The 27,855-nt window shown below is 46.1% G+C and overlaps 2 protein-coding genes across 4 annotated transcripts in view; both read right to left on the bottom strand.

The window, feature by feature from the left end:
- Positions 1-27,855, bottom strand: part of LOC133446762 (ubiquitin-conjugating enzyme E2 2-like) — a 102,298-nt gene that overhangs the window by 34,993 nt on the left and 39,450 nt on the right. The gene's annotated exons all lie outside the window — the stretch shown is intronic.
- LOC133446761 (transcription factor COE3-like) overlaps positions 1-27,855 on the bottom strand; it is a 103,394-nt gene that overhangs the window by 61,089 nt on the left and 14,450 nt on the right. For all 3 annotated transcript variants that reach the window (XM_061724833.1, XM_061724835.1, XM_061724834.1), the window contains exons 3-6: positions 25,987-26,050; positions 23,799-23,854; positions 16,209-16,282; positions 11,873-11,941 (exon numbers count right to left, since the gene is read on the bottom strand). In XM_061724833.1, coding sequence (XP_061580817.1) covers positions 11,873-11,941; positions 16,209-16,282; positions 23,799-23,854; positions 25,987-26,050 — 263 coding nt within the window. The remainder of the gene's footprint in view (positions 1-11,872; positions 11,942-16,208; positions 16,283-23,798; positions 23,855-25,986; positions 26,051-27,855) is intronic.

Here is a 27,855-nt window from a genome sequence, read left to right as displayed (position 1 = left end):
GAGAATTAAAAGGTCTTTTAGTGGAAATAAAGGAGGTTCCAGCATCTCAGTGACGACGGTTCTTCTGGACCCTCTGATGGTTCCGGGTTTCCCGTGTCGTAACAACTCATCACGCTTCAGAACAAACATGAAGGAACTGTCCAAAGAGATGAAAAGAAGCGCCTGGAAAACACACACGCACACTCATACACACACACACACACACACACACACACACACACACACACACACACACACACACACACACCTCCCCCACATCTGCCTGACGATGCTCGTCCTTAATTAGCTGCTACACTCAGATGAAACCCCCCAAAGAAGACACTCGAGTGATGAGGGGGGGGGGGGGGGGGGGGGGGTTGAGACGGTTCAGGGGGGGGGGCTCCCAGGAACAGCAGAGAACGGGTGTCGGAACCGTCTCCGTGGCAACCGGAGGCGGAAAGTGCAGGTGACACACCTGAGGGGGGGGTGAAGGTCTGTGACGTCATCACGGGTTTGTGACACCCCACTACGGTTGTGTTTCCTGTATCTGTTTCCATGGGTTTCCCCACTGCCCCTTTAGGAGACTAACAGCAGGTCCTGAGTCTATTGAGCCCTATGGGAAAAGTGAACGTGAGCACAGATTATTACCAATTCCTTCGCCCCATAGTAACCTAAGTAAATATGGGACCCATTTTTCAAAAGCCACATTTCTTCTGAACATTCTGACACCAAAATGGAAATTTTCAGACCGACAGATTAGGAGAAAATGAACTTTGTTTGAGACCTGTCTCTGTCTGAGCAACACACTCTCGTGAGATTTGGCTCTCATAGCTAATAATATAATATAATAATAATAATAATACATAGCTCTGCTCAGAGTCGTCGGTCACTGCAGAACTGCCAACGTCGTTTTCCCATCGGATAAACTGAAATTTAAAATTAAAATAAAACTTGCTTCTTTGCTTAATAATACTGTTATTGTTATTATTGAATTCTTTTTGGAATATTAGACTGATCCGATGATCTTGTACTGGGTTGATATCAGACATTAAGATAGCAGATAAAAAAAAACCAGCGGCAAAATAAGGCGCAAATATTAAAGTTGTACTGTATCTCGTTCACAACACTTCCAAAACGATGTGGGGAGAGTGGCGACCACGCCCACTTAGGAGACAGGAAGTGTATACCATTTCATACCATTGGCAGAAACGTTAATGCGTTATCTTCTGTATAGAGGATCTTTGGAGCTGTGGAGCCGGATCCAGACCTGCAGATCTGGATCTGGACCCTAGTGGTCAGTAGAAGACCTGCAGGTCTTCATTTGCAGGGCCACTGACTACGTTTACATGCAGTCAAAAGTCGGGTTATTGCTAATATTCCTGAAACATTGGGAATATTCCGTTTACATGCGTGAGCAAACAGGGTTATCCCTGTATACATGGTAATTAATCCTTCGGGAAATCCCCATCAAACCAGCAACGCGCGGAGAACATCATGACGCAATTCCTGTCATTTCCGCTTCCTCTTCCTGTATCCAAATTCAAAACAAATGCTGCTTCGCGCAACTTTTCGCTCACCTCTTGTAAATCTCGCTATCCCGGTACTTTCTACCGTCTACAAATGCAGAAATGTTCATATCCTTCATTACATTTATGAAGTGATTAGTCTCCTCCTGGTCTTGTGTTTCTCCGTGTTTATAAGAACTTCCTGGACTCAAAAGACCAGGGGCCTGTACTACGAAGCGGGATTTGGGTTTAGCGAGGTAACTTCAGGTTTAACCCTGGGTTTTCAGGACTACGACGGTGGTTCACTTCTTAGCGGGGCACATCGCCATGGTAACTTATGCTGAACAGCTAACCTGCTCCGGAGCAGGTTATGTTCGAGATACAGATCGCCGGGTATAAAAGCACCGCCCACTGACCAATCAGCTCTCTTGGAAAATGGCATGCCCTTTCGAAGAGAAGTGGAGCTTGGTGCGCGGATCGTGAGAGGATCCCTCCGAAGAGAACGCGTATTCAGGGACCACCAAAACCCCTTTGCTTTCCCTGATGAGTACTGAACGATCCAAAAAAAAAGGAAAAAAAGAAAAAAGAGGTGGAGGAGAAAATAAAAAATAAATCAATCAATGAATAAATAAAACAAATCATCACCCAAAATCCGATGTACAGTCAATCCAAAACTAATACCAATTAAATAAATAAATCAAGAAGAAATCAAAAAGAAGATGCATTTGTAAGGGGATAGGAAAAAAGGGATTTTCAATTTCGTCCCTCGAACATTCAAGTCACTTTAAAATAAATACCCCCCTCCTGAAAAAATAAAAAATAAAATAAAATAAATAAATAAACCCAATTCTTTGGTACAGCATCAGCACAAGTTATCGGCCAACAACAATAGTTATAGAACCAATATATACAGGACTGTCTCAGAAAATTAGAATATTGTGATTTTCTGTAATGCAAACACAAAAACAAAAAATGTCATACATTCTGGATTCATTACAAATCAACTGAAATATTGCAAGCCTTTTATTATTTTAATATTGCTGATCATGGTTTACAGTTTAAGATTAAGATTCCCAGAATATTCAAATATATGTTTATATCCCTATGAATTTACGCATTTATACAGTCAGCGATCTTTTGCCAGCTGTCTTTCCTGCATTTTGCAGCTGCAACTGTGTTGCTTTTTGCCTGTATTCTATGCCTATACTCATCATATTTCCGTAAAATTATTGTTTGCTCTTCGCTACTGAAATAAGCGGCTCTGACAGCGGACTTCTCCATGCTTGCGATTGGTCATGCGCTGAAAACACCGCCCCTTTTATGTGCACGCGCTCATATCCAGATTGGAGAAAGCTGGGTCGATATACCGAGTTGATAACCACCGTCGTGTGACCGCTTAGCGTGATTGCAATTGTACAGATTAGTGAATCTGGATAAGGAAAAGATATCCTGGATATGTTGAACTTGCTTCGTAGTACAGGCCCCAGGATTCCTTGTGAACAGAGCATGCGCAGAAAACAAATTCCTGTTCCGTTTGATCGGGATATCCCGTTAGGCGTTTAACTTGACCCAATATTCGGGTTATAAAAGGAGTAACCCAGGGCTCATATTCAGGTTTTTAAAAACCGGAATATGAGCAAATTCGGGTTATTCAAAGGGGTTATTGTTGTTTACATGGCCGTGCAAATTCGGGTTATTGACAATATTCGGGTTTTAAAAGAGTTATTGATGCATGTAAACGCAGTCACTGACGCCGCTCTGCAGACAGACGAGCTGGTTCGCCTCAGGGGGAAGAGGTGCATGCTGGGACGGGGATTTGGCGGGGGGAAGGAAGGGGGCGGGGGGGTGCGGAGGCTCCCAGAGTTCCCATGATCCCCTGCTGCGCCCCGCCGCGGCGTGCAGGCGTTTCCCGCCGAGCGCGGCGGGGCGGCCCAGCGGGCGGTGATGTAATCACTCTCCATCCAATTAGGAGGCAGCAGGAAGTGAAGGGGGGGGGGTGTTTACCACGGAGCCCCCCTCCTCCCGGGCCGCTGCACACTTCCTCCCACATCACGTCAGACCAGGCCCCCCGAGGCCCCCCCAGGCAGGTGGAGGTGGAGGTGACCCCCCCACCCCCCCTCCAGTGTCGTCCCCGGAGACAACGCTTCTGCAGCTTCTGCAGCTTCTGCAGAGTAAACACTCTAAAGGCAGACCTGAACACCTCCGGGCCCTGCCCCCTGCCGTCAGGGCTTCGCCTCCGTCCACATGCCGGGAGGAACCCGTCCAGAACCAGAACCAGGACCAGAACCAGAAGAAGACCTGAAGACCTGGAGACCTGGGAACTCATTTATAAAAGAGTGTGTAGGATTCATACTAAAAGTGCACGTAAACCCAAAAGCCGAAAATGGCGGGCGCAAAAAAAAATCTGGATCTATAAAACCATGTGCACGCACATCTGCACGCAATGTTCGCTTTATAAATCACAGTCCACCTGGAAGGTTGCGCAGCTGAATCCGCCTCATATCTCGCCCTCTACACGCCCACTTCATACCATAAATGGGCAATGCAAAGTAGTATTTGCATATGAATGAGCCTACTGAGCATGCGCAGCGGCTTCCTGCAGTCTGTTTCTGCTGCTCGTCAGGATGAATGAACGTGTCGAGCCACCGTGCCATTAAATTTCACAGAGACTGAGATCTAGATGTTGTGGATGAGGTGGAGGCCAGGAAAACAACATTATTTGGTGGTCACAGTAAAAGTAGAAAAAGTATATTTATAGTATAAAATAAAGCGAGTGAGTAGCAGCACGCCGTTGCTGCGCTAAACGCTGTGAGTGCCACGGCGAAATTTCCACTGGGGACAGGGGGGACATGTCCCCTCCACTTTTCAAAATCATGTTTTTGTCCCCCCCACTTTTTACAGTTCAAAAACTAACGCTAGACTGAGCCTGTAATTGCAAATCATCAAGACTCCCCGTGCGAAGACGGGACGGCAGCACATTTTTCGGTTAGTTCTTTCTTTTTAAATCCCAACCTTTGTGTAGAAGGTGCTTGTGCATCTTTCAAGCCCTGTTTTGTCCAGGTCTAGTTCCAGGTCCAGGTCTAGTTCCAGGTCCAGGTCCAGTTCCAGGTCCAGGTCCAGGTCCAGGTTTAGTTCCAGGTCTAGTTCCAGGTCCAGGTCCAGGTCTAGGTCCAGGTCCAGGTCTAGTTCCAGGTCCAGGTCTAGTTCCAGGTCCAGGTCCAGGTCTAGTTCCAGTTCCAGGTCTAGTTCCAGGTCCAGGTCTAGTTCCAGGTCCAGGTCCAGGTCTAGTTCCAGGTCTAGTTCCAGGTCTAGTTCCAGGTCCAGGGTCTAGTTCCAGGTCTAGTTCCAGGTCTAGTTCCAGGTCCAGGTCCAGGTCCAGGTCTAGTTCCAGGTCCAGGTCTAGTTCCAGGTCCAGGGTCTAGTTCCAGTTCCAGGTCCAGGTCTAGTTCCAGGTCCAGGTCTAGTTCCAGGTCCAGGGTCTAGTTCCAGTTCCAGGTCCAGGTCTAGTTCCAGGTCCAGGTCTAGTTCCAGGTCCAGGGTCTAGTTCCAGGTCCAGGTCTAGTTCCAGGTCTAGTTCCAGGTCCAGGTCTAGTTCCAGGTCCAGGTCCAGGTCTAGTTCCAGGTCCAGGTCCAGGTGTAGTTCCAGGTCTAGTTCCAGGTCTAGTTCCAGGTCCAGGTCTAGTTCCAGGTCCAGGTCCAGGTCTAGTTCCAGGTCTAGTTCCAGGTCTAGTTCCAGGTATTATTCAACACGTTTGGAATAAGCAGATCAGTCAAAATTGATTGAAAAGTAACTAAGAAAACAAACAGAATCCTCTACAACTGAATGACTGGACAGGTGGAGTACCGCAGGGCTCTGTGTTTGTCCCACGGCAGCTCCTCTTTCTTTTCTTTTCTTTTTTAAAAGTGACAGATATTTTGAGAACTTTCCTCTCGGACTTCTCCAAAGGTCCCAAATCAAACTCCTCCCCATGCACTTCAACCGTAAAAATTTTCCCGCCATTTTTAAAAAGGAAACTGTAGTGAAATGAAGGAGACATAAAAGAACATTTCATCAACGGACGTCGTCGTGAAATATCTGAAGAGGATTTTGATCAGAAAATCAAATTTATCAAATTTGTGGCTGAAAGTTATTCTTGAACGTGTAACTTGTGATAAAATGATCCAAATTTAAAAACCAGTTCAGATCCTTTACTTGCGCTAGCGGCTAGCAGTTCCTCCGGCTTTGTGGGAATGGCAGACGCAGGGACCCGGGTCCCAGAGGGGCTCGGCCGGTCCTGGTCTCAGATCTGGGACCAGGACTTGAAATGATGACGTTTGGACCGATTTGATCGGTCATAGCTTAGCATCATAGCTTAGCTAACCGGCTTTCAGGCTTAAATCTTAATAAAACTATAAATTCATCAGTTTTAGTCCAAAAGAAACCGTCAATGTTCAAAACGAAGGAATAAAAAACCTTTTATAGATTAAATAAGATTTGAGGGATGAAAGTCCAGTCCAGGTCCAGGTCCAGGTCTAGTTCCAGGTCTAGTTCCAGCTCCAGGTCCAATTTGAAGTTGATTTTATTTCCTTCAAAGTAAACCCCCCCCCCCCCGCCCAGTTCCCATGATGCTTTGCAGCGCAGCTTCATTAACACGTTGTCCGTCTGTCAGTTTCCTCCAATAAGCATCATCAACCCGGATCCTCGCCTGCCGGCGCCGGGAAGCCCCGAGGCTGCCCCCGGGCCCCCCCCCGGCCCCCCCCGGCCCTCCCCCGGGCCTCCTCCCCCCCCAGGACCCCGCTGCCCCCCCCTGGTTTCAGCTGCACAGTAACGTCCTGCTTTATTGTAAATCTATACTCTTAATCTGGCGGCTCCGAGCTGCCGGATCAATACGCTATGATTGCTGGGAAGGTCCGCGGGGGCGAATAACCCCCCCGGCCCCCCCGGCAGGGCAGCAGACTCCACGGGGCCGACACATACACTCACTCCGGGACTCAAACCTCCGGTCTTAACGGCGAGGAGCCTGTAGCTCCGCCCACTTCCTCCTTCCAGGTTAAGAACCGGATTCAAGTCCACGGAGGACTCGGTGGAGGGGAGGGTCTCAGATCTAATGGGACTAAAGACCTGGACCTGGACCTGAAACTAATCCTAAACCTAAACCTAAACCTGAACCTGAACCTGAATCTGAACCTGAACCTGAATCTAAACCTGAATCTAAACCTGAACCTGAACCTGAATCTAAACCTGAACCTGAATCTAAACCTGAATCTGAATCTAAACCTGAATCTGAATCTGAATCTAAATCTGAATCTGAATCTAAACCTGAACCTGAACCTGAATCTAAACCTGAACCTGAATCTAAACCTGAATCTGAATCTAAATCTGAATCTAAACCTGAACCTGAACCTGAACCTGAATCTAAATCTGAATCTGAATCTGAATCTAAACCTGAATCTGAACCTAAACGGGTCAAGAGATTGATGGTTTTATGCTAAGTAGTGGATCATGTGGGATCCCCGCGGTGACGTCACCGTGGTAACGTCACCACCACCGTTACCGCGGTGACGGTGAACGTAGTTTCTTCAGAAAAACGCGTAATTTTCGCAGCACGAACAAGCGTCATCACAGAGAGCCGGAGTGACATCACAGAGGGCCGGAGTGACATCACAGAGAGCCGGAGTGACATCACAGAGAGCCGGAGTGACATCACAGAGAGCCGCAGTGACATCACAGAGAGCCGCAGTGACATCACAGAGAGCCGCAGTGACATCACAGAGAGCCGCAGTGACATCACAGAGAGCGGCAGTGACATCACAGAGGGCCGGAGTGACATCACAGAGGGCTGCAGTGACATCACAGAGAGCTGCAGTGACATCACAGAGGGCCGCAGTGACATCACAGAGGGCTGGAGAGAGGAGGAGCCTCAACGGTCACCTGATGAAGACGCAGCGCCGCCGTCTCCGGCAGCTTCTCCTCGCCGCTGGTCGTCTTTGTTCTGGCGAACAACCGTGGAGGTCAGAGGTCGCCCTCCATCAAGGCCCGACGCGGCGGCGGCGAGGTCGCGGCCCCGTGTAAGGCTTTGCCATTACAGCAGGAGGGGGCGGGGAGAGGGGCCTTCTGGGTAATTAGAGCCCGGCCCTCCTCGTACATCCTGACGCTCCGGGGATTTATGGCGCCTCGCGGGCGACTCGGCCACCCGGCTAATGGCGGCATTAGCGCGTAACGGCGGCGTGGTCGGCGATCCGTCAGCGCTGCGTTCTGCTGCCTCGGCAGGATCTCGGCCGTTAACCGGAGAAGCGGAGCGACCTCCGGCAGGAGCATCAGCACGCGTCGCACGCACCGCCGCCGCCGACACGGCCGCCGCGCCTTTACGAGCCGCCGCTGCCGCCGCGGCGTGACGAGCATCCCATCATGTCAGCGCCGCTCTTTTAATGCCAGCGACGTAAACAAGCTCCGGTCGTAAAGGAACATGACGACGGTAAACGGGGGCAACGCCAAGTACCAGCCCCCCTGCTGCTCCCACGGGAGCTGCAGCCGCGTCACATGACCACCTGATCACCTGATCACCTGTTTTTATCCACTATGCACTGTGTTTTTATCTTGATCTATTTTATTGTTCTTGGGAAGCACTCTTTAACTTTGTTAAGAAAGGTGCTATATAAATAAAGTTTATTATTATTAATATCATTATTATTATTATATTATTAGGGCCTTCGCACTTACAGTGCGAAGGCCCTATTGTATCTGTAGGAATTCTTTTTCTTTCTTTCTTTCTTTCTTTCTTTCTTTCTTTCTTTCTTTCTTTCTTTCTTTCTTTCTTTCTTTCTTTCTTTCTTTCTTTCTTTCTTTCTTTCTTTCTTTCTTTCTTTCTTTCTTTCTTTCTCTTTCTCTCTTTCTTTCTCTCTTTCTTTCTTCTGACGAAAGGAGGGCCTTTTTGCCCCCCTAAACGTGCCCAAAAGTCACCAAATTTTGCACGCAAGCCAAATTTTGTTATTTTTGTCATTATTTTCATTATTTTTCATTATTTTATTATTATTATTATTATCATTACCGTGATTATTGTTATTATTATGATTACTATCATTATTATTATTATTAGTATTATTATTATTGTTGACACCAACAGCTGTTTGATCAACATCCGGAACAGGTTTCATGTGTTCAGCCCTTCAAAATAAAAGCTGAGCAGATTTTCAAAATAAAACACAAACATGTGAACAACGAGGTGACCTGATCACCTGATCACCTGATCACCTGATCACCGGAGTAGAGCCTTCAGGGTGGGGAGGTAACACAACGCCAGGAGGGAAAGACATCAGCTATGGTCTTAGAGGAGCAGGGGGGGGGGGGGGGGGTTATTAGTTTAGTTAAACAAGTAAGAAATGGCGTGAGAAACATACGAGGACACGACCACGAGGATCCCGCCGCCGGCAGGTCAGAGGTCACGGCGCCCAGACGGATACGGAGAGAGAACAAAGAGGCGGCGGGTCGGAGTTTGATTTACGTCCCGAGGACGTGCGGCGCTGCGGCGCTTTACTGTAGCGGCGGCGCCGCATTTGCATGATGGCTCACTAAAACCCGCCTCCCTCGCAAAACAGGCCCGGTGTGTGTTTTACTGTGTGTTTTAGTGTGTGTTTAGTGTGTATTTGTGTGTTTAGTGGGTCCCGGCCGTAAATCTCTGCATCTCTTAAACGGCGCTTAAATGCAGAAGAAGAAGCGGCGCTGCAGTAAATCAGCGGCGGCGGTGGCGTTTCAGCACGAACGAGAGTGAGACGCCGTTAACACGCTAACGGGTGTGTGTGTGTGTGTGTGTGTGTGTGTGTGTGTGTGTGTGTGTGTGTGTGTGTGTGTGTGTGTGTGTGTGTGTGTGTGTGTGTTCCGTAGAGAAAAACACTGATGCTAGAACTGAACCTGCGGGTCCTGGGACCATCAGGGTCTGGATCCAGACCTGCAGGTTAAAACCAGTTCTGGTCTCCTTAGTCGGGTTTCCATGACGACGGCTAATTCAAGGCAACAGGTGTAGCTAGAAGCGGGATCATACGCCTGGCGGAGTCCCTCAGGGTCCGGTTCTCGGACCGCTGCCTCAGATTGCTGATCCAGACCTGTTCAGGTCTTTCTAAAGCCACTTCCCAGAATCCCCTCTGGCGGCTGACTCCTCCCATCAGGAGCGGTTGTTGCAGCTCGGTGCAGCTTCAGAGACGACCCGTCACAATAAGAGATGGACGCTGTTATTATTATTATGCCAGAAGGTCCATTTTGGCGTAAAAAAGAACCTCCCAAAAAACAAGAAAAAAACATTCTACAGGCTAAATAGCAAAACGGCTTCAACAACAGAACCAGAACCATCTCAGACAGAACCAGACGACAACAATACAATCCGAACCGACCCGGAACACATCCAGTACCAGCCCAAACACAAGCAACAAGAGGGGACGGATGGGCAGTAGGGCACTTATAACATTTCCTGAAACACTTATTGCTGTTGTTATTATTTTATTATCATTATTGTTATTAGTATCATTATTGTAATTATTAGTATCATGATCATTATTATTATTAGTAGTAGTATTATTATTATTATCATTATCATCGTTATTGTCATTGTTATTATTATTATTATCGTTATTATTAGTATCATCATTATTGTTTGTTATTATTTCCATCATTATTATTTTGTTATTATTGTAGGCATTATTGTTATTAGTATCATTATCATTATTATTTACATTATTATTATTATCATTATTATTATCATCATTATTATTTTTAATATTATTATTATTATCATCAACATCATTATTATTATCATTGTTATTATTATTATTATCATTATTACTATCATGATTACTATCATTATTATTATAATCATCATTATTATTATTATTATTATTATTATTATTCACACCAACAGCTGTTTGATCAACATCCTGAACAGGTTTCATGTGTTCATCCTTCAAAATAAAAGCAGAGCAGATTTTCAAACTAAAACACAGAAACACGTGAACGGCGAGTTTCTCTAAAACCAAACGTGACCTGGTCTCCGTGGTCGTTCTGCCCGTCGCCATGGAAACCTGTCACCGGCCCAGACCCCCCGCAGCGGCACCGGCGCACTTACTTATTTATTTATTTACTTCCTGTTTTCTCCTCTTTTATTTTAACATTCTGGCTCGACCCACAATGCACTTGTGTCGCGGCGGAGTCCGTGTCATGTGTGACACAACACACACGGAGGTGAGAAAACACACACACAAACACACACACTCTGCGTTGTCCTCTCACCTCAGGGTGTGTATGTGTGTGTGTGTGTGTGTGTGTGTGTGTGTGTGTGTGTGTGTGTGTGTGTGTGTGTGTGGCGGCGGTCCAAGGCCGTGGACTTGATCCTAACCCCCCAGCGTCGCCGTGACGACCGATGATGCTGCCGGCGTGTGATTGGACCATGAGCCAGCGGCCAAACAGGTAGAAGTATAGATACTAGAGTTTAAAAATACTCCTTTAGAAGTTGAAGTATCAACTCAAGTTTTTTACTCAAGTAAAAGTATAAAAGTACTGGTTTCAAAACTACTTAAAGTATAAAAGTAAAAGTAATGTAAGGGGGAAAAAAGCCATAAAAGGACAAAAGCCATTGAAAATGAATGCATCTTAGTATAATGCAAATATATTAAAGAACCATATATGTGTACTATTGAGCATTAACATGTGTTTCAGAGAGCAGGAGATATGATGACTAGTTGCCTATAAGTATTGTAATGGTGCAAAAAGTCAAACTTCAGAGGCATGTTATCATTTATCCTAACCTTTATTGGAATATACATCCAAGTTTAGTTGCAGGAATCTGAAGGAACGGATGTAAGAACAAAACTGGACAAGAACATCTGAAACAACCACAACCAAACTCACTCTATCCGGATGGAGCAATTTAACTGGATAGTTTTTTTTAAAGGCCAAAATGAAATAGAGTAACAAGGCTGTTTTTAAAATGTAAGGAGTAAAAAGTACAGATAATTGCGTGAAAATGTAAGGAGTAAAAGTAAAAAGTCGTCTGAAAAATAATTACTCCAGTGAAGTATAGATAACCAAAATTTCTACTTAAGTAAGGTAACAAAGTATTTGTACTTCGTTACTTGACACCTCTGGAACTGACCAGGACCATCAGAACCATCAGAACCGCCAGAACCGTCAGAACCGTCAGAACCGTCAGAACCGTCAGAACCGCCTCCAGCAGCTCAGACTCCAGAGTTCTTAATCGTCTCCAGAGTCAGAGACGGGGAAGTTCTCTTGCAGCAGAACCCACTGAAACCACTGAACCGGGTCTCGGGTCTTGGGCAGAAACACCTCAAACCAACGCAGAAGAACCAGACGGACCTGAACCAGAACCTGAACCCAGCAGCCAGAACCGGGTCGGGGAACCTACCTGTCGATGATGACCGGGTCCGACGGCGTCTCGTTACGGTTCCCACAACTTTTCTTGTCACAACACCGACTGGAGAGGAGGGGGAGAAGAAGAAGAAGTTATTGATCAGCCATCAAACGTGTAGAACAAGAATAAAAACATCATAATAAAGTTCAGATTGAAAAAGTTCCAAGCACCTGGAGTACTACTTGATAGTAGTACTATGAAATAGAGGTACTATGAAGTAGTATTATGAAGTGAAGTATTGATCAATTTTAGTTTAGTTTAGAGTTTATTTACAAATAATTAAAAAACACAAATACAGATAATAATCAATCGAGGTTTGTAAAATGGGACTCCCCAGAAGCTACTGTAGCTTATGAATAGGGTCCAGTCACACAGCAGAACAACTATAAATTACACAGATAATACTTATACATACAGTATAATAACCTTATAACCTAAATAAGAAAAAACACACAAAAAAAACAAAGAAAACCTGAGACCTCCTCAGATTACAAATATATTCTTATAAAAATAATACATCAGGTATTGGTACATAAAAACTTAATAAGAGACATAATTTAATAACAATTTTTGTTTTAGTCTTTTTTTTTTAATTGAGAGAGATCCAGACTCTTTTATAGCAACTATCAAGCTCATTCCAAATGTTTGGACCTTTACAGTTTACACTGAAACTTGTACATTTCAGTTTCCTTTTCTTTCCCTTTAAAAGTTGTTTTCCCCTTGTGGTGTGTTCATGAGTGGGAGCATAAATGGGGATGTACAGTAGTACTACTTCATAGAAGTACTACGGAACACCTGGAGACGACTTAACTGACTCTTTATAAATAAAACTGAACTAAAAGTTGTTTGTTTTCAGTTTAAACGTTTTTAAAACATAAAAAAATAAACATTTTCTCTGCACACACACACTCACACACATGTACGTACACACACACACACACACACACACACACACACACACACACACACACACACACACACACACACACACACACACACACACACACACACACACACACACACACACACACACACACACACACACAGGTCTGAGCCAAGGTCACCAGCAGTTGGCCGACGCCCAGCGGCGTTGCCCCCGTCGCCGTGACAACCAGCCAACCGGACGGCTGCCGGCCAGGTAGCCAGAGGGCTAACTGCTAACTGCTAACAGCTAACCGGGCCGGTCCAGGGTCTGTGGAGGAATCTGGGGGGGGGACACCTGTGATGTCATCCACAGGTTCCACCAGGACCAGCAGGACCAGGACCAGGATCCCTCCCCCACTGGCTTTGAGACGTTTCTCCAAACCCGGGTCAGCTGGTTCCTTGCAAATAAAACCTGAATCTTCCAATTCATTGCATTTTTAGCCTAGTTATTTTTGTGGTAGAAGCATTGGATTGGCACTCGGTATCGGCGAGTACACAAATTAAAATACTCGTACTCAGTGTGAAAAAAATGGTATGGGGGCCTCCCTAGTCCTAGACCCCCAACCAGGACTCTGGAGTCCAGGTCTAAACCTAAACCTTAACCAGGAAGTGCAGAAATACTGAACTGAGCTCCGTGTTTGTGTCTGGCGCCACCGCCGCGTGCCGCGCTAATTTATCCCCCCGCTACCGGGAACCATTAGCGAAGGTTCCAGGAGACCAATTAGCTCTGGAACCCACCGGTGTTGCCGCGGCGACTGCCTCCTCCACACCGCCAGGAACTGTCATAAACAAACCGGACCCCAGGAGCCGGGCCCGGGGGGGCGGGTCCAGGGGGGCCCTGGGGGCGGGGCCTCTGGGGGGGGGGGGGGGGGTGGGGCCCGGTCCAACCACCACAACAAACCCCGGCTGAGCCTTAATGATGAGGGTTCAGAGACGGGCCGACACCGGGCCGCTAACGACACGGTGCAGCGCTACTGAGGAGGTGGATCCCCGTAGACCTGGACCCGGACCACACCAGAACCAAACCAGAACCAAACACGCGAGAGCGGTACCAGAAGGCGGACCAGCGGCCCAAACGTGTCCAGGACGGGCGAGGAGATGCCTCCAGATGCTACTCCGGTCCTCTGATGGACAGGCAGGTGGAAAGACCTCAGAACTGGACTGCATAGTCCACTGAGATTTCTTACAAAGTGTAAACCTTTACCCATCACTGCATTCTGTACTCCAAGGCTGGCTTACCTTCACTGACAAGGCGGAGGCTTAGTCATTGGTACTTGTTCATATACAAAGCTATGTTAGGTAAACTTCCATTTTACATTTGTTCTCTGATCAAGTTGAAAGCCATCAGTAGGTATAGCCTGAGATCAAATTATGCTATCCTGCTGTCCATTTCAAGTGCGAGGACCAATCTAGGGAAGAAAGCCTTCAGCTGTTCTTCCCCACTTGCTTGGAATAGCCTCCAAAAAGACCTGAAACTAAACACATTAGTGTCATTGTCTGATTTTAAAGCTCTTACAAATACATTTTTAAATGACTCTGTTGGTACTTGTCACTGTTTTTAAGTATTGTAACTTATTTACTGGCACTGTTTTGTGAACTATCTTGCAATCTATTTCTGTTGTTGTTGATTTGCTGTTTTGTCTGTAACTTTTAAAGCTGCCATTTTTGGCCAGGTCTCCCTTGAAAAAGAGATCCTAGATCTCAATGGGACTAACCTGGTAAAATAAAGGTAAAATAAAATAAAAAAAACTGATGTGGACTGATGTGGTCCACTTGTTAGTGGACCACTAACAAGACCACTACTCTTAGTGAGGACTGAAGAGTTCTGGATGAGCTGCAGGTTTTCCAGCTATGGCCCCCCTAGGACCAGGACCTGGACCTAGAACCAGGACCAGGAACCAGGATCTGGTCTTTGGGTCTCAAGACGTGTTTCAACGTCTCAGTTTAAAGAAATGATAAAAACTCTTTGTGGAGAATAAACAGCTGGGACACCAGAGTGTGTGTGTGTGTGTGTGTGTGTGTGTGTGTGTGTGTGTGTGTGTGTGTGTGTGTGTGTGTGTGTGTGTGTGTGTGTGTGTGTGTGTGTGTGTGTGTGTGTATTTTCACTCCAACCAGTAAAACCATTAACTGACAGACAGGAAACGTGTTGATTGGTGCGATGAACGACAACAGCTGCTCTTTTTCTCTCCTCCACACACACACACACACACACACACACACACACACACACACACACACACACACACACACACACACACACACACACACACACACACACATTCAGATAAACACGATATTTGCTCTTTTCAAAACAACAAAAACAGCTGAAACATCATGGCTGCAGTTCTTCCCTCCATCCATCCAGAAGATGCTCCGTGACGTCTGTCTGCTGAACTACGGTAATCCAGACTTGAACTCGTCCCACTGGATCAGAACCAGAACCTCACCTGCCCCCAACGGTGAGACTGGACTGTAGGGAGGAGTGGAAATCTTCACCAGCTACAATCTCTGGCTCCAGACTGCTGCTGGACTGATGCTTGTGGGCGGAGCTTCACCTGTCCGTCAGGAGCTTGTGGGCGGAGCTTCACCTGTCCATCAGGAGCTTGTGGGCGGAGCTTCAACTGTCCATCAGGAGCTTGTGGGCGGAGCTTCACCTGTCCATCAGGAGCTTGTGGGCGGAGCTTCAACTGTCCATCAGGAGCTTGTGGGCGGAGCTTCAACTGTCCGTCAGGAGCTTGTGGGCGGAGCTTCACCTGTCCGTCTGCAGCTGCAGGTTCATTTAACAACCTGACATGCGGTTTGACCTCACCCCCATTGCAATATATAAATTACCAATTCTAACTCTAATAATTATTCCTGGCATTATCATGATATATTGTTTCATATTATTATATTAAGTTATGAAATCTCATGGGATGTTAAACTATAGTATTATTATATTGTTATATATAATAGTATGGTGATATAATTTGGTTATATGTTATAATATTTTATAAAGATTATGTTATATTAGGATATTACTATATTATTATGTTATATTTATATGATATTATGCTACACCACTCTATATGATAATTATTTATTTGTTTACTCTCAAATTAATATTCTCAATTTATGTATCTATTTTCATCATCTTATTTACACTCACACACTTACTGATGTTGTCTTTTGTCGTTGTTTGCACTGTATGTTAATAAATAAAAAAAAAAGATAACAACATGAATAAAATGAAACAAAACAAAATAAAAAAATTAAAATAATTTAAAAAAAAACCTGACATGTGAACATGTGGACTCTTAAATATAGATCTGTGTCTCCGAACCAGCCGACAACCTGCTGAACCGAGCAGCCGCTGCAGCTGACGGTGTGTAAAGGAGTTTAAAGGTGTTTAAAGGTGAGGGTTTACCTGCACATGATCTCGTGGGTCAGCAGCACGCGGCACATCTCCGGGTTCTTGTCCTGGCCCTCGTACAGGATGGGCTGCAGGAAAGAGACACTGGTGAGTCAGCAGCAGCAACACGACACGACTTTACCAACTTTAGCCTTTTCTACAGTCGTCACGTGGATTTATGGACAAAAGAGGAAACTGTATCTCACAGAAAACCAGTTTACTGCATATAAACCAGTTTAAATTATAGATAAACCAGTTTACACTGGAAATAAACAAGTTTAAACCAAATATAAACCAGTTTAAACCAAATATAAACCAGTTTAAACCAAAGATAAACCAGTTTAAACTAAAGATAAACCAGTTGACATTTGGAAATAAACCAGTTTAAACTGAAGACAAACCAGTTTACATCTGATATAAACCAGTTTAAAGGTGACCTATTATGGCATTTAATGTATATTTTAAACAGGCCTCGAATGTCTTAAAAACAATCTAAAGCTTGTTTTTTCTACATAAATCATAAATCCAGCCTGTGGGCCCTGTCTCTAGTTTTACCGCTTCTAACCTCTTTTTCTGCGCCTCATTTTTAGGGAAGGGGGGGTATGATAATGAGGCTCTGTGCTGATTGGCTCCCTGAATGACGTGTAGCAGGGGAGGAGAATAAACCCTCGCTCCGCCAGAGCAGCCCGAGCCTGTAAATTATCACAACACTGAATTTTCACAAATGGCAACTTTATTGTTAAAAAAATAAAATATGAGTTGTATATAAATAACATTTATGCACTATTTAAGGCGGATCTGCCCGGCGGATGCTGAACGCTGGCCCCGGAGCCACGCCAGGCGCCCGGGAGCAGCGCTGCTAGAGCAGCGCGCATCACCGCGGCTTTAACGGGGGAATCTGAACGGTTCCGACCGGCCGGGACCGCAGGAACCGGCCTGGACTGGTAGCAGGGACTCCCGGGGACCGACCAGCGGAATTTCAGCCGGATCTGCCCGGCGGATGCTGCGCGACGGGCGCCGCCAAGCCACGGCGGGCGCACAGATCCGCTCTGCGGCGCATCCGTGGCGCATCGCCCGTTATCGGGGATCAAACCGACAGATTTGCCTGAAAATCTCGGAGGGTGAAGCTGGTCCAGCCTGGGACAGACCCCCGGGGACCCAGCTCCCAAATCACCCGGGAACCTGGATGATTTAACCCGGATCCGCTCCGCCGCGGCGCCGCGTCCGACTGGCTGAAGGATGGAGCGCTCCAGCAGCGGAGAGAGCTGGTTGTGGGCGTGGTTTCAGCAGCGGAGGCTGAACCTCTGGAAATCTGCTCCTGTCGTTACGTAACGACGGGAGCAGATTCTAATCGGCTAAAAAAAAAACACGTGACACTGGGGGACTCTGTCCGGCGGGGGCCAGAGAGCTTGCAGAAATTCATGGTATTTTGTCTCCCCTGTGCTGGCAGGGTGAGGGGAGACCACTTTATATAAGTTAAAACAAGAAAAAACGTGTTTTTCATAATAGGTCCCCTTTAAACTAAATATAAACCAGTTTAAACCAAATATGAACCAGTTTAAACTAAAGACAAACCCGTTTAAACCAAATATAAACCAGTTTAAACTAAAGATAAACCAGTTGACATTGGAAATAAAACAGTTTAAACTACAGAAATAATTTTAATCCAAATATAAACCAGTTTAAACCAAATATAAACCAGTTTAAACCAAAGATAAACCAGTTTAAACCAAATATAAACCAGTTTAAACCAAAGATAAACCTGTTTACACTGGAAATAAACCAGTTTAAACCAAAGATAAATCATTTTAAACCAAATATAAACCAGTTTAAACCAAATATAAACCAGTTTAGACCAAAGATATACCAGTTTAAACGAAAGACAAACCAGTTTAAACCAAATATAAACCAGTTTAAACCAAAGATAAACCAGTTTAAACTAAAGATAAATCATTTTAAACCAAATATAAACCAGTTTAAACCAAATATAAACCAGTTTAAACCAAATATAAACCAGTTTAGACCAAAGATATACCAGTTTAAACGAAAGACAAACCAGTTTAAACCAAATATAAACCAGTTTAAACCAAAGACAAACCAGTTTAAACCAAAGATAAACCAGTTTAAACCAGTTTAAACCAAATATAAACCAGTTTAAACCAAATATAAACCAGTTTAAACCAAAGATAAACCAGTTTAAACAAAAGACAAACCAGTTTAAACCAAAGATAAACCAGTTTAAACCAGTTTAAACCAAATATAAACCAGTTTAAACCAAATATAAACCAGTTTAAACTAAAGACAAACCAGTTTGTTTGAGGTGTGAGAGCATGTACGCTCCCTGTTCATCATGTATTGTCCATGTTTCCTGATCTCTTTGGCCTCCATGATCCAGCGCTGGTGTCTGTTTTCTCTGGCTTTGTCCCAGTTCATGACGTGATTCTCTCTTTTGCAGTGGTCCGTTATGGCTGACTTATGGGTCTCTTGCAGTGCCTTTTCTTTTATTGCTCTTGTATGTATTTTTCCCGTCTCCTTCTCACACTCCTTTTGAAGTTCTTTCCTTCTTGTACTGAAGCTCCTTCCCGTTTCCCCGATGTATGTTTTATTGCATGATTGACAGGGTATTTCATATAATACATTGCATTTTTTTTGTATTCTATTTTGTCCTTGGGGTGCACTAACAGCTAGGCACATCAACTCAAGATAAACCAGTTTAAACCAAATATAAACCAGTTTAAACTAAAGATAAACCGGTTGACATTGGAAATAAACCAGTTTAAACTGAAGACAAACCAGTTTACAGCTGATATAAATCAGTTTAAACCAAATATAAACATTTAAACTAAGGACAAATCAGTTTACATGGGATATAAACCAGTTTAAACTAAAGATAAACCAGTTTACATCTGATATAAACCAGTTTAAAGTAAATACAAACCATTGTATAGTAAATATAAACCAATTTACATTGTATTTCATATAATACATTGCATTTTTTGTTGTATTCTATTTTGTCCTTGGGGTGCACTAACAGCTAGCAGTACAGCAACTAAAGATAAACCAGTTTAAACCAAATATAAACCAGTTTAAACTAAAGACAAACCAGTTTAAACCAAATATAAACCAGTTTAAACTCAAGATAAACCAGTTTAAACCAAATATAAACCGGTTTAAACCAAATAAAAACCAATTTAAACTAAAGACAAACCAGATTAAACCAAATATAAACCAGTATAAACTAAAGACAAACCAGTTTAAACCAAATGTAAACCAGTTTAAACTAAAGATAAACCAGTTGACATTGGAAATAAACCAGTTTAAACTGAAGACAAACCAGTTTAAGTCTGATATAAACCAGTTTAAACTAAATATAAACCAGTTTAAACCAAATATAAACCAGTTTAAACTAAAGACAAACCAGTTTAAACTAAAGATAAACCAGTTTAAACTAAAGTCAAACCAGTTTAAACTAAAGATAAACCAGTTGACATTGGAAATAAACCAGTTTAAACTGAAGACAAACCAGTTTACGTCTGATATAAACCAGTTTAAACCAAATATAAACCAGTTTAAACCAAATATAAACCAGTTTAAACTAAATATAAACCAGTTTAAACCAAATATAAACCAGTTTAAACTAAAGACAAACCAGTTTAAACCAAATATAAACCAGTTTAAACTAAAGACAAACCAGTTTAAAGTAAATACAAACCAGTTTAAAGTAAATATAAACCAATGTACATCAAATATAACAAGTCTTCTGGTGAAGCTTGATCAGATCTGTAGTCCTGGTTTTAGATCCACTAGTCCTGTTTCCAGTTCTACTAGTCCAAGTTCCAGTTCTACTAGTCCTGGTTTTAGTTCCACTAGTCCTGGTTCCAGTTCCACTAGTCCTGGTTCCAGTTCCACTAGTCCTGGTTCCAGTTCCACTAGTCCTGGTTCCAGGTCTGTCCGGTCCGTTTCCATCAGGACACCAGCTGATGACATCACGGGGGGCGTGTCCAGGTGCAGGTGAGTTCAGGTGCAGCAGGAGTCAAACATGGCCTCCACCTATCAACACCTCTTCACCCCCCGCCTGGTGGTCCCAGCCTTCCCAGAATCCCCTGCCAGATGGCGGGCAGCCCCCCCCCCCACAGAGCTGTCATGTCAGCGCCTGGATGACGGACGACCGCTGTGTGTGTGTGTGTGTGTGTGTGTGTGTGTGTGTGTGTGTGTGTGTGTGTGTGTGTGTGTGAGTTCTCGTTTATCTCCTTTGTGGGGATCAGCGTTCATGCAGGACTTGTGAGGACCTGAACGTTTGAGGGTCTGAATCCAGTCTGAGGCTCATGGGGGGGTCAGGGTGAAGGTGTGTGTGTGTGTGTGTGTGTGTGTGTGTGTGTGTGTGTGTGTGTGTGTGTGTGTGTGTGTGTGTGTGTGTGTGTGTGTGTGTGTGTGTGTGTGTGTGTGTGTGTGTGTTGTAGTACTCTGGCGGTTGTAAATGAACTCCACTAAAAGCATGTGTGTGTTCTCACCCCCCCCTCCCCCCCACTACCTCACCCACCTTGATAGCCAAAACAGACCTCCACCCTGCGCACACACACACACACACACACACACACACACATTCACACACACACTCTCACACACCCTTGGGGGACCATACTTTCAGGATAACGACCACTTCTGCATTATTGATCCCGATCCTGGCTCCGTTCCTCGGGATTAAAACGCTCCAGTTTGACCAGGAGGGATGTGGATTGCATCACACATACACATATGTACACACACACATATACACACACACGTACTCTCTCTCATACACACACACACACACACACACACACACACACGGACGGGTCGGTATCGTAGCTCATCGTTTCCATGTTCCGGTTCATTTCCACATTTGGTTTCTGCAGCTTCGTAAACTCCTGCTGGTTCTGCCGCCCCCTCTAGCCCCGCCCCCTTCTAGCCCCGCCCCCCGGAGCAGACGTCTCCACGGCGACTGCATCGCTCATCGATCCGCGGGGTCTGTTAGCCCGGCGGGGGGGCGGGGCCAGAGGGGCGGGGCTAGAGGGGGGTCAGGATCAGACGCCGCCCCCATCGATCCGTTTGCTCGGCGGCGCCTTGTTGGAGTCACTCGGGGAATCGAGCCGCCGCAGGATGACGAGGAGCAACTGGTGGTCAGGGGACGGCAGCCGCCATGTTGGGGGGGGGCGTCAGGACTCATCCGGAGGGCTGGACCCGGCCTGGGTTCATCCCCACCTGTCCATCATCATCCATCCTTCATCCATCCATCCATCCATCCATCATCCATCAATTTTTCCATCCATCATCCATCCATCCTTCCATCATCCATCATCATCCATCCATCCATAATCCATCCATCCATCATCCATCCATCCATCCATAATCCATCATCCATCCATCCATCCATCCATCCATAATCCATCCATCCATCATCCATCCATCCTTCCATCATCCATCATCATCCATCCATCCATAATCCACCCTTCCATCATCCATCCATCCATCCTCCCATCCTTTTTCCATCCATCCATCCATCATCCATCCATCCATCCATTTTTCCATCCATCATCCATCCATCCATAATCCATCATCCATCCATCCATCCATCCATCCATAATCCATCATCCATCCATCCATCCATCCATCATCCATCCATCCGTCATCCATCCATCCATCCTTCCATCCATTTTTCCATCCATCATCCATCCATCCATGTTTCCATCCATCCATCATCCGTCCATCCATTTTTCCATCCATCCATCCATCCATCATCCATCCATCATCCATCCATCCATCCATTTTTCCAGCCATCAATTTTTCCATCCATCCATCCATTTTTCCATCCATCAATCCATCTATACAAAAACATCCATCTGACATCAAATTGATTGATAATCCTGATCAATCAATTCTCTCCTCGTTGGTGAAACTTTGGTTTGATGTTTTACATTTAAATCAGCTTCCGGCAGAATTAGGAGGCGGTTCCCAGTTCCCAGTTCCCAGTTCCCAGTTCCAGCTCTGCTCGTGCCGCAGCAGCAGCGACCCGTCCGATGTTCCAGTCCTGCAGTGGTGAACATCCAGACCCAGAACATTTCTCTCTGGATGATTTAAGCTGAGATGGAGCAGAGCGGGGGGGTTTCCAGCTGGGGGGGGGTTCTGTTGGCGCCGGTCGCAGGTCCAAGTCCCACATGGGGGTTCTGAGTGAGTGAAAACCGGAAACGTGGGAGGTTCTGGAGCCAAGGCCCGGCTGCTCCAGCTGGAAGGAAAACCCATTAGAGCTGCCGGGTCGGGCCGGGCTTCCCTCCACCCTCTCATCATCGGACCGCAGGACTCCGGGCCCAGAAGGTTCTTGAGTTATGTGAGAAAATTATGTTCCAGAACCGTAAATCAGGTTAAACAAGGCCTAGCAGAACCGGACCCGGGCCCGCTTCAACCACCCGGCAGGTGGGATCGGACCTTCCTCCGGTACCGGGGTCCAGCAGCCCGACCGAACCGGTCCATGGGTCAGGTGTATGGTGGTGCCGAAGCCCGGGGGGAGGGGGGGGTCCAGCGTCAGTCACAGCACCGATTCCTCCACAAACGTCTGAGGTCCGAGTACAGAGCCGTGTGGAACACCTGAGCCCGGGTCGGTCCGAGAGGGAGACCACGCCCCCCCGGGCCCCCCTGGACCCCCCCACCAGCAAACTCTAATCCAGACCCACTTAAATCCACTTAAATCCAGGGAGTTCCTCCCCCAACAGAGGTGTCAAGTAACAAAGTACAAATACTTCGTTACCTTACTTAAGTAGAAATTTTGGTTATCTATACTTCATTGGAGTAATTATTTTTCAGACGACTTTTTACTTTTACTCCTTACATTTTCAAGCAATTATCTGTACTTTTTACTCCTTACATTTTAAAAACAGCCTTGTTACTCTATTTCATTTCGGCCTTTAAAAAAAAAACTATCCAGTTAAATTGCTCCATCCGGATAGAGTGAATTTGGTTGTGGTTGTTTCAGATGTTCTTGTCCAGTTTTGTTCTTACATCCGTTCCCTCAGATTCCTGCAACTAAACTTGGATGTACATTCCAATAAAGGTTAGGATAAATGATAACATGCCTCTGAAGTTTGACTTTTTGCACCATTACAATACTTATAGGCAACTAGTCATCATATCTTCTGCTCTCTGAAACACATGTTAATGCTCAATAGTACACATATATGGTTCTTCAATATATTTGCATTATACTAAGATGCATTCATTTTCAATGGCTTTTGTCCTTAATGGCTTTTTTCCCCCTTACATTACTTTTACTTTTATACTTTAAGTAGTTTTGAAACCAGTACTTTTATACTTTTACTTGAGTAAAAAACTTGAGTTGATACTTCAACTTCTACAGGAGTATTTTTAAACTCTAGTATCTATACTTCTACCTGAGTAATGAATGTGAATACTTTTGACACCTCTGCCGGGTACGGAACCCTGGGGGACACCGGGACCAGATCTGCAGGTACGAGGAGTCCCGGCTCCCTCGGACTAAATTTAAAATTAAACCTGCATTTTAAATGAGTACAGAGCTCAGTTCCAGGGGGTTCACATACTTTAGCGCAGACTCACCTGCTTGGTCATGGAGTCGATCAGCCGGACGTAAAGGTCCTGTTCTGTCCGGATCCCTGAAACACAGCAGAGAGTCAGGACCGGTCCATGAGACCCCCCCCTCACGCACCAGCCCTTCATGGTAATCCGGACCCAGAACAAAGGCATGCTGGGTAATAATGTGTGTTTGTCCTCCTCTGCAAACAAACATCTATTATTTATGTGCCGCTAGCCGCTAGCCCCACCCGCTAGCGTCCCCCCCCTCCCCCCGAGAACACGAGGCCTCGTTCTCCCGCAGATTAAATATCAATCAGGACGCTTGTCTTTTATTAGCCGCGCGGCCGGGCGTGGACGTGACACGTCGCGGCGGGGGGGGGCGGGGGCAGCACCTGTTAGCCGCACCGCGCCGCTAATTGAGCGGGCTGCCGGCGGTCGCTGCCGTCTGGTTCCCCCGCAGCTCCCTCCCAGCATCCTCCACTCCCTAATTGGCGTGATTCACTCGCCCGTCTGCGGCCTAAGTGGCGGCGATCCGTCGCGGCTGCTGATGAGGTCCATTAGCTCGGCGGCTGGGCCGACCCGCGGGCCCAGCACGCCGTGATTTATCCCCCTCCTCTAGCTGCTGCAGGGGTGTGAGCAGGCCTGGACCCGGGCCAGGACCAGACGAGCCCCCCCCACCCCCACGATGGACTAAACAGGTCCGAGTCAGGTTCTCCAGATGTCGGCAGCGCCGGCGGAGAAAACGGCTTTTCCAGACTTCAGGAGGATTCAGATCCAGCTGAGCTTCAGCTCCCCAGAACTCCGTCAGGAGGAACCAGCGACGGTTCTGAAGGTTCTGAGGTTCTAATGACGTTTGAAACTTAGGCTGCGTCCGAAATCGCATACTTCCACCCTAATGAGTATGCAAAATGAGTGTGTGAGATTTATTAGTGCGTCCGAAACATTAGAACGTACTCAATAGTATGTACTATCCATACTTATTCTGGAGAAATGTATTAGTGTGGATTGATGGACACTAGCCGAGCAGAAACTTCCCACAATGCAATGCAGCGGCGTTTGGTTGCTAAGTGATACATATATGTCAGTCATAAGTATAATATTAAGTATAATAATATTATTATATAATATTAATATTATAATATTCGTATTTAATAATATTATATAATCTCATCTTGTTTCGGCCAGAATAAACAGGAAAGAGCGGAGCGGGAGGGGGGGGCAGGAAGTGACGTGTGCGCTCTTAATAGTACGTCCGAATGAATGCACACTACTGATATTTACTCAAAAGTGTGCCGAATTTAAGTATACTTTTTAGTATATACTTTTTAGTAGGCTATGGCATTTCGGACGCACCGATAATCTGGTGCAAATACCACGAAGGTGCAGAACAACCGCAACGTCTACGAGCTTTACCCTCACACCACCAGGATCCGTGCTAAACTGATGCTAACCCTGATGCTAATCCTGATGCTAATGAGCTCTGAAGTGCTTCCCACAACAGTATTGATAAGCTAGCCGGGCCCGCTAGCAGGTTCCTGTGGATTTCTGGTTGGGGTTCCAGCTGGTACCAGGACTATGGCCTAATCGACCCTTCGTCAAGCCCCCCATGGCTAGGTCGGACCAAACTGTCATCTCGCCCGTCCACTTACGTTGTAAAATCTTTTATTTCTAATTAATGTACCAAAGAAAATCAACAGCAACTACATATAAATAAAAAGTACTTCAGGTACCGTGGAGTGAGTTTAAAAAAAAAAAGTTTTAATGATTTTAGCTGATAGCACGGTGGAAGGTGCGGCCGTCCACGTAGCTTTATCGTAGTTTACCGTTGGTTTTGGGATGAAATGTTTTCCTGTGATTCTCTCTAGGTAGCAGGTGTCACTTTTACAACTTTGTAAAAATTATGTTTCGGACACACTAAAAAATCTCACATACTGTTTTTGCTACTCATTAGGGTAGAAGTATGGAATTTCGGTCGCAGCCTATATCTTCACAGCTCAGAAGTGATGACAGCTAGCCGTTAGCTGTAACCATATAAAGAACACGCCCCCTACTACATAAACCTATATAACTTCACCTGACGAGCTTCATAAAGTCCTCCAGTTGGAGGTTCCCGGAGGGTCTGCCGGGGGGAAGGGCGGGGTCACGTGTCTAACTCCGCCCCCACCACCAGCCGAGCCTCTAAACGCCGGGTCGGCGTCGGTCGGCGGCTCACCATTGCTGTAGAGGAGCTGTAGTCTGTAGTGGATCCCGTTGTTGGTCTTCTCCCCGTTGTACTCCTGTCAATCAAACACAAGCAGGGGTCAGTGGGACCGGTTCTGATGGACCTTAGGGCCTGTCCCAATACTCCCCCTACCCCTCGTTTTCATCCCTACCCCTAAATTTTGCGCGTTCCCGTGAGGATAGTGGCGTCCCAATTCCTCTTTTCACCTAGGGGGAGTGCACATATCGAGGGCGAGTGGATATGAATCTAGCCCTTCAGAGCGAGGGTTTTCAGATGCACACTAGATGGCCGATGGCTAGAAAAATTTCCCAGAATGCTTTTCGTCGTCATTTGCGGAGTGAATCCAAAAAAAAAACATGGCGGACATTTCTTATTTTTTAGTGAATAAAATCAATATTTTGAGTTCGTTTCTGCATAAAAACGTGTTTTGATTACATTTCTAGCGAGAAATATATATTTTACTTTCATAATATTCGCTCAGTGAATGTACATAATCACTCGTTTTCTCCGTTGTTGCAACCTCGCCGGAATAAAGGCTGATTTATGGTCCCGTGTTACACCAACGCACAGCCTACGGCGTAGGTTACGCAGCGATGCACGACGTACGCCGTACCCTACGCCGTAGGCTCTGCGTCGATTTAACGCAGAACCATAAATCAGCTCCGATTCCGAAATCCCGAAATTTTCGGAGCAAATTTCTTAACAAGCGTAGCTACAACTGTTAGATTTCATCTATTAAACCAACATTTATCTTCCTAAATGATTTATTTCAGCCAGTGGTAATTCTCAACAGAGCTGCAGGTTTCTCCCCCGGGACGACGGCGCAGGTTGACCCGGCGATCACGTCTGTACTCCGGCTGCTGCTGCTCCGGACCGGCGGTTATCTCCGAAAACATCAGATCAAATTTCTTAACAGGCGTTATTTGGATAAATTGAGCCCAGGTTGGGGATCTTAACGGTTACTTTTACGCCTGAAAAAATATTAAAACTTAATAAAGTGGCATATTAACAGCGCTACAGCTGAAATTAAAACAGCTTTTGGCTCTCAGTTTCCTGATTAGGAGTAGGGATGAAAACGAGTGGGAGTATTGGGACAGAACCCTGGGAAGATTTCAAGTGCCCTAAAATCTGTCCCTTCTTTTTTAGGGTTAGTGAAGAAAAGTAGGGGGAGTATTGGGATTGGACCTTAGTGTCAGTACCGGTTCTGATGGACCACAGATCAGCGATTAGTGTCCATACTGGTTCTGTTGGACTTCAGGTAAGTCCATGGAGGTTCTGTTCTGGGCCCGCGGGGGACGTGTGGCGGCGCCGAATAAATCTGAATCCCTGGTTTCCTTCCCTCTGCTCCCCTCCCTCCCCCGACCTTCCTCCCTCCCCAGCTCTGATTGGCCGGCCGGCGGTGCCAACCGGGCCCGGGAGTGCTGGCCCGGTCCCAGAGCGTTGGTGGCGGGACGAGCGGCTAGAGGTCGGTCAGAGGTTAGCGTGGGCGGCCGCGGCGGCGGCGCTGCCAGCTGGCCGACCATCACAGGACCTGGATCCTCGTCAGGGTCGTTGGAGGCAGACGCTCGTGTGCTGCGGCTCCGCCGGGCCGGTGTCACCCCGACCGGGGCCGGACCACCAGGACCGGCACCGGTTAACCCTTTCCCATCATGCCCTGCTCCGCCTTCACCTGTTGAGGGGGAGGAGCCAAGAACTGAATCTGGACCTGACGGATGATTGACAGCTCTGCAGAGGTGGACCAATCAGGGCTAAGGGAGGGGGCGGGGCCACGGGGTGGAGGAGAGGAAGAGAGGAGGAGGAGGAGGAAGAGAGAAGGAGAAGAGGAAGATGAGGAGGAAAGGAGGAAGAGAGGAGGAGGAA

This window comes from Cololabis saira, chromosome 7 (genome assembly GCF_033807715.1).
Source record: "Cololabis saira isolate AMF1-May2022 chromosome 7, fColSai1.1, whole genome shotgun sequence".
NCBI lineage: Eukaryota > Metazoa > Chordata > Actinopteri > Beloniformes > Belonidae > Cololabis > Cololabis saira.
Note: the sequence above shows the minus strand (reverse complement) of the source record. Positions and strands in the feature narration are given on the sequence as shown.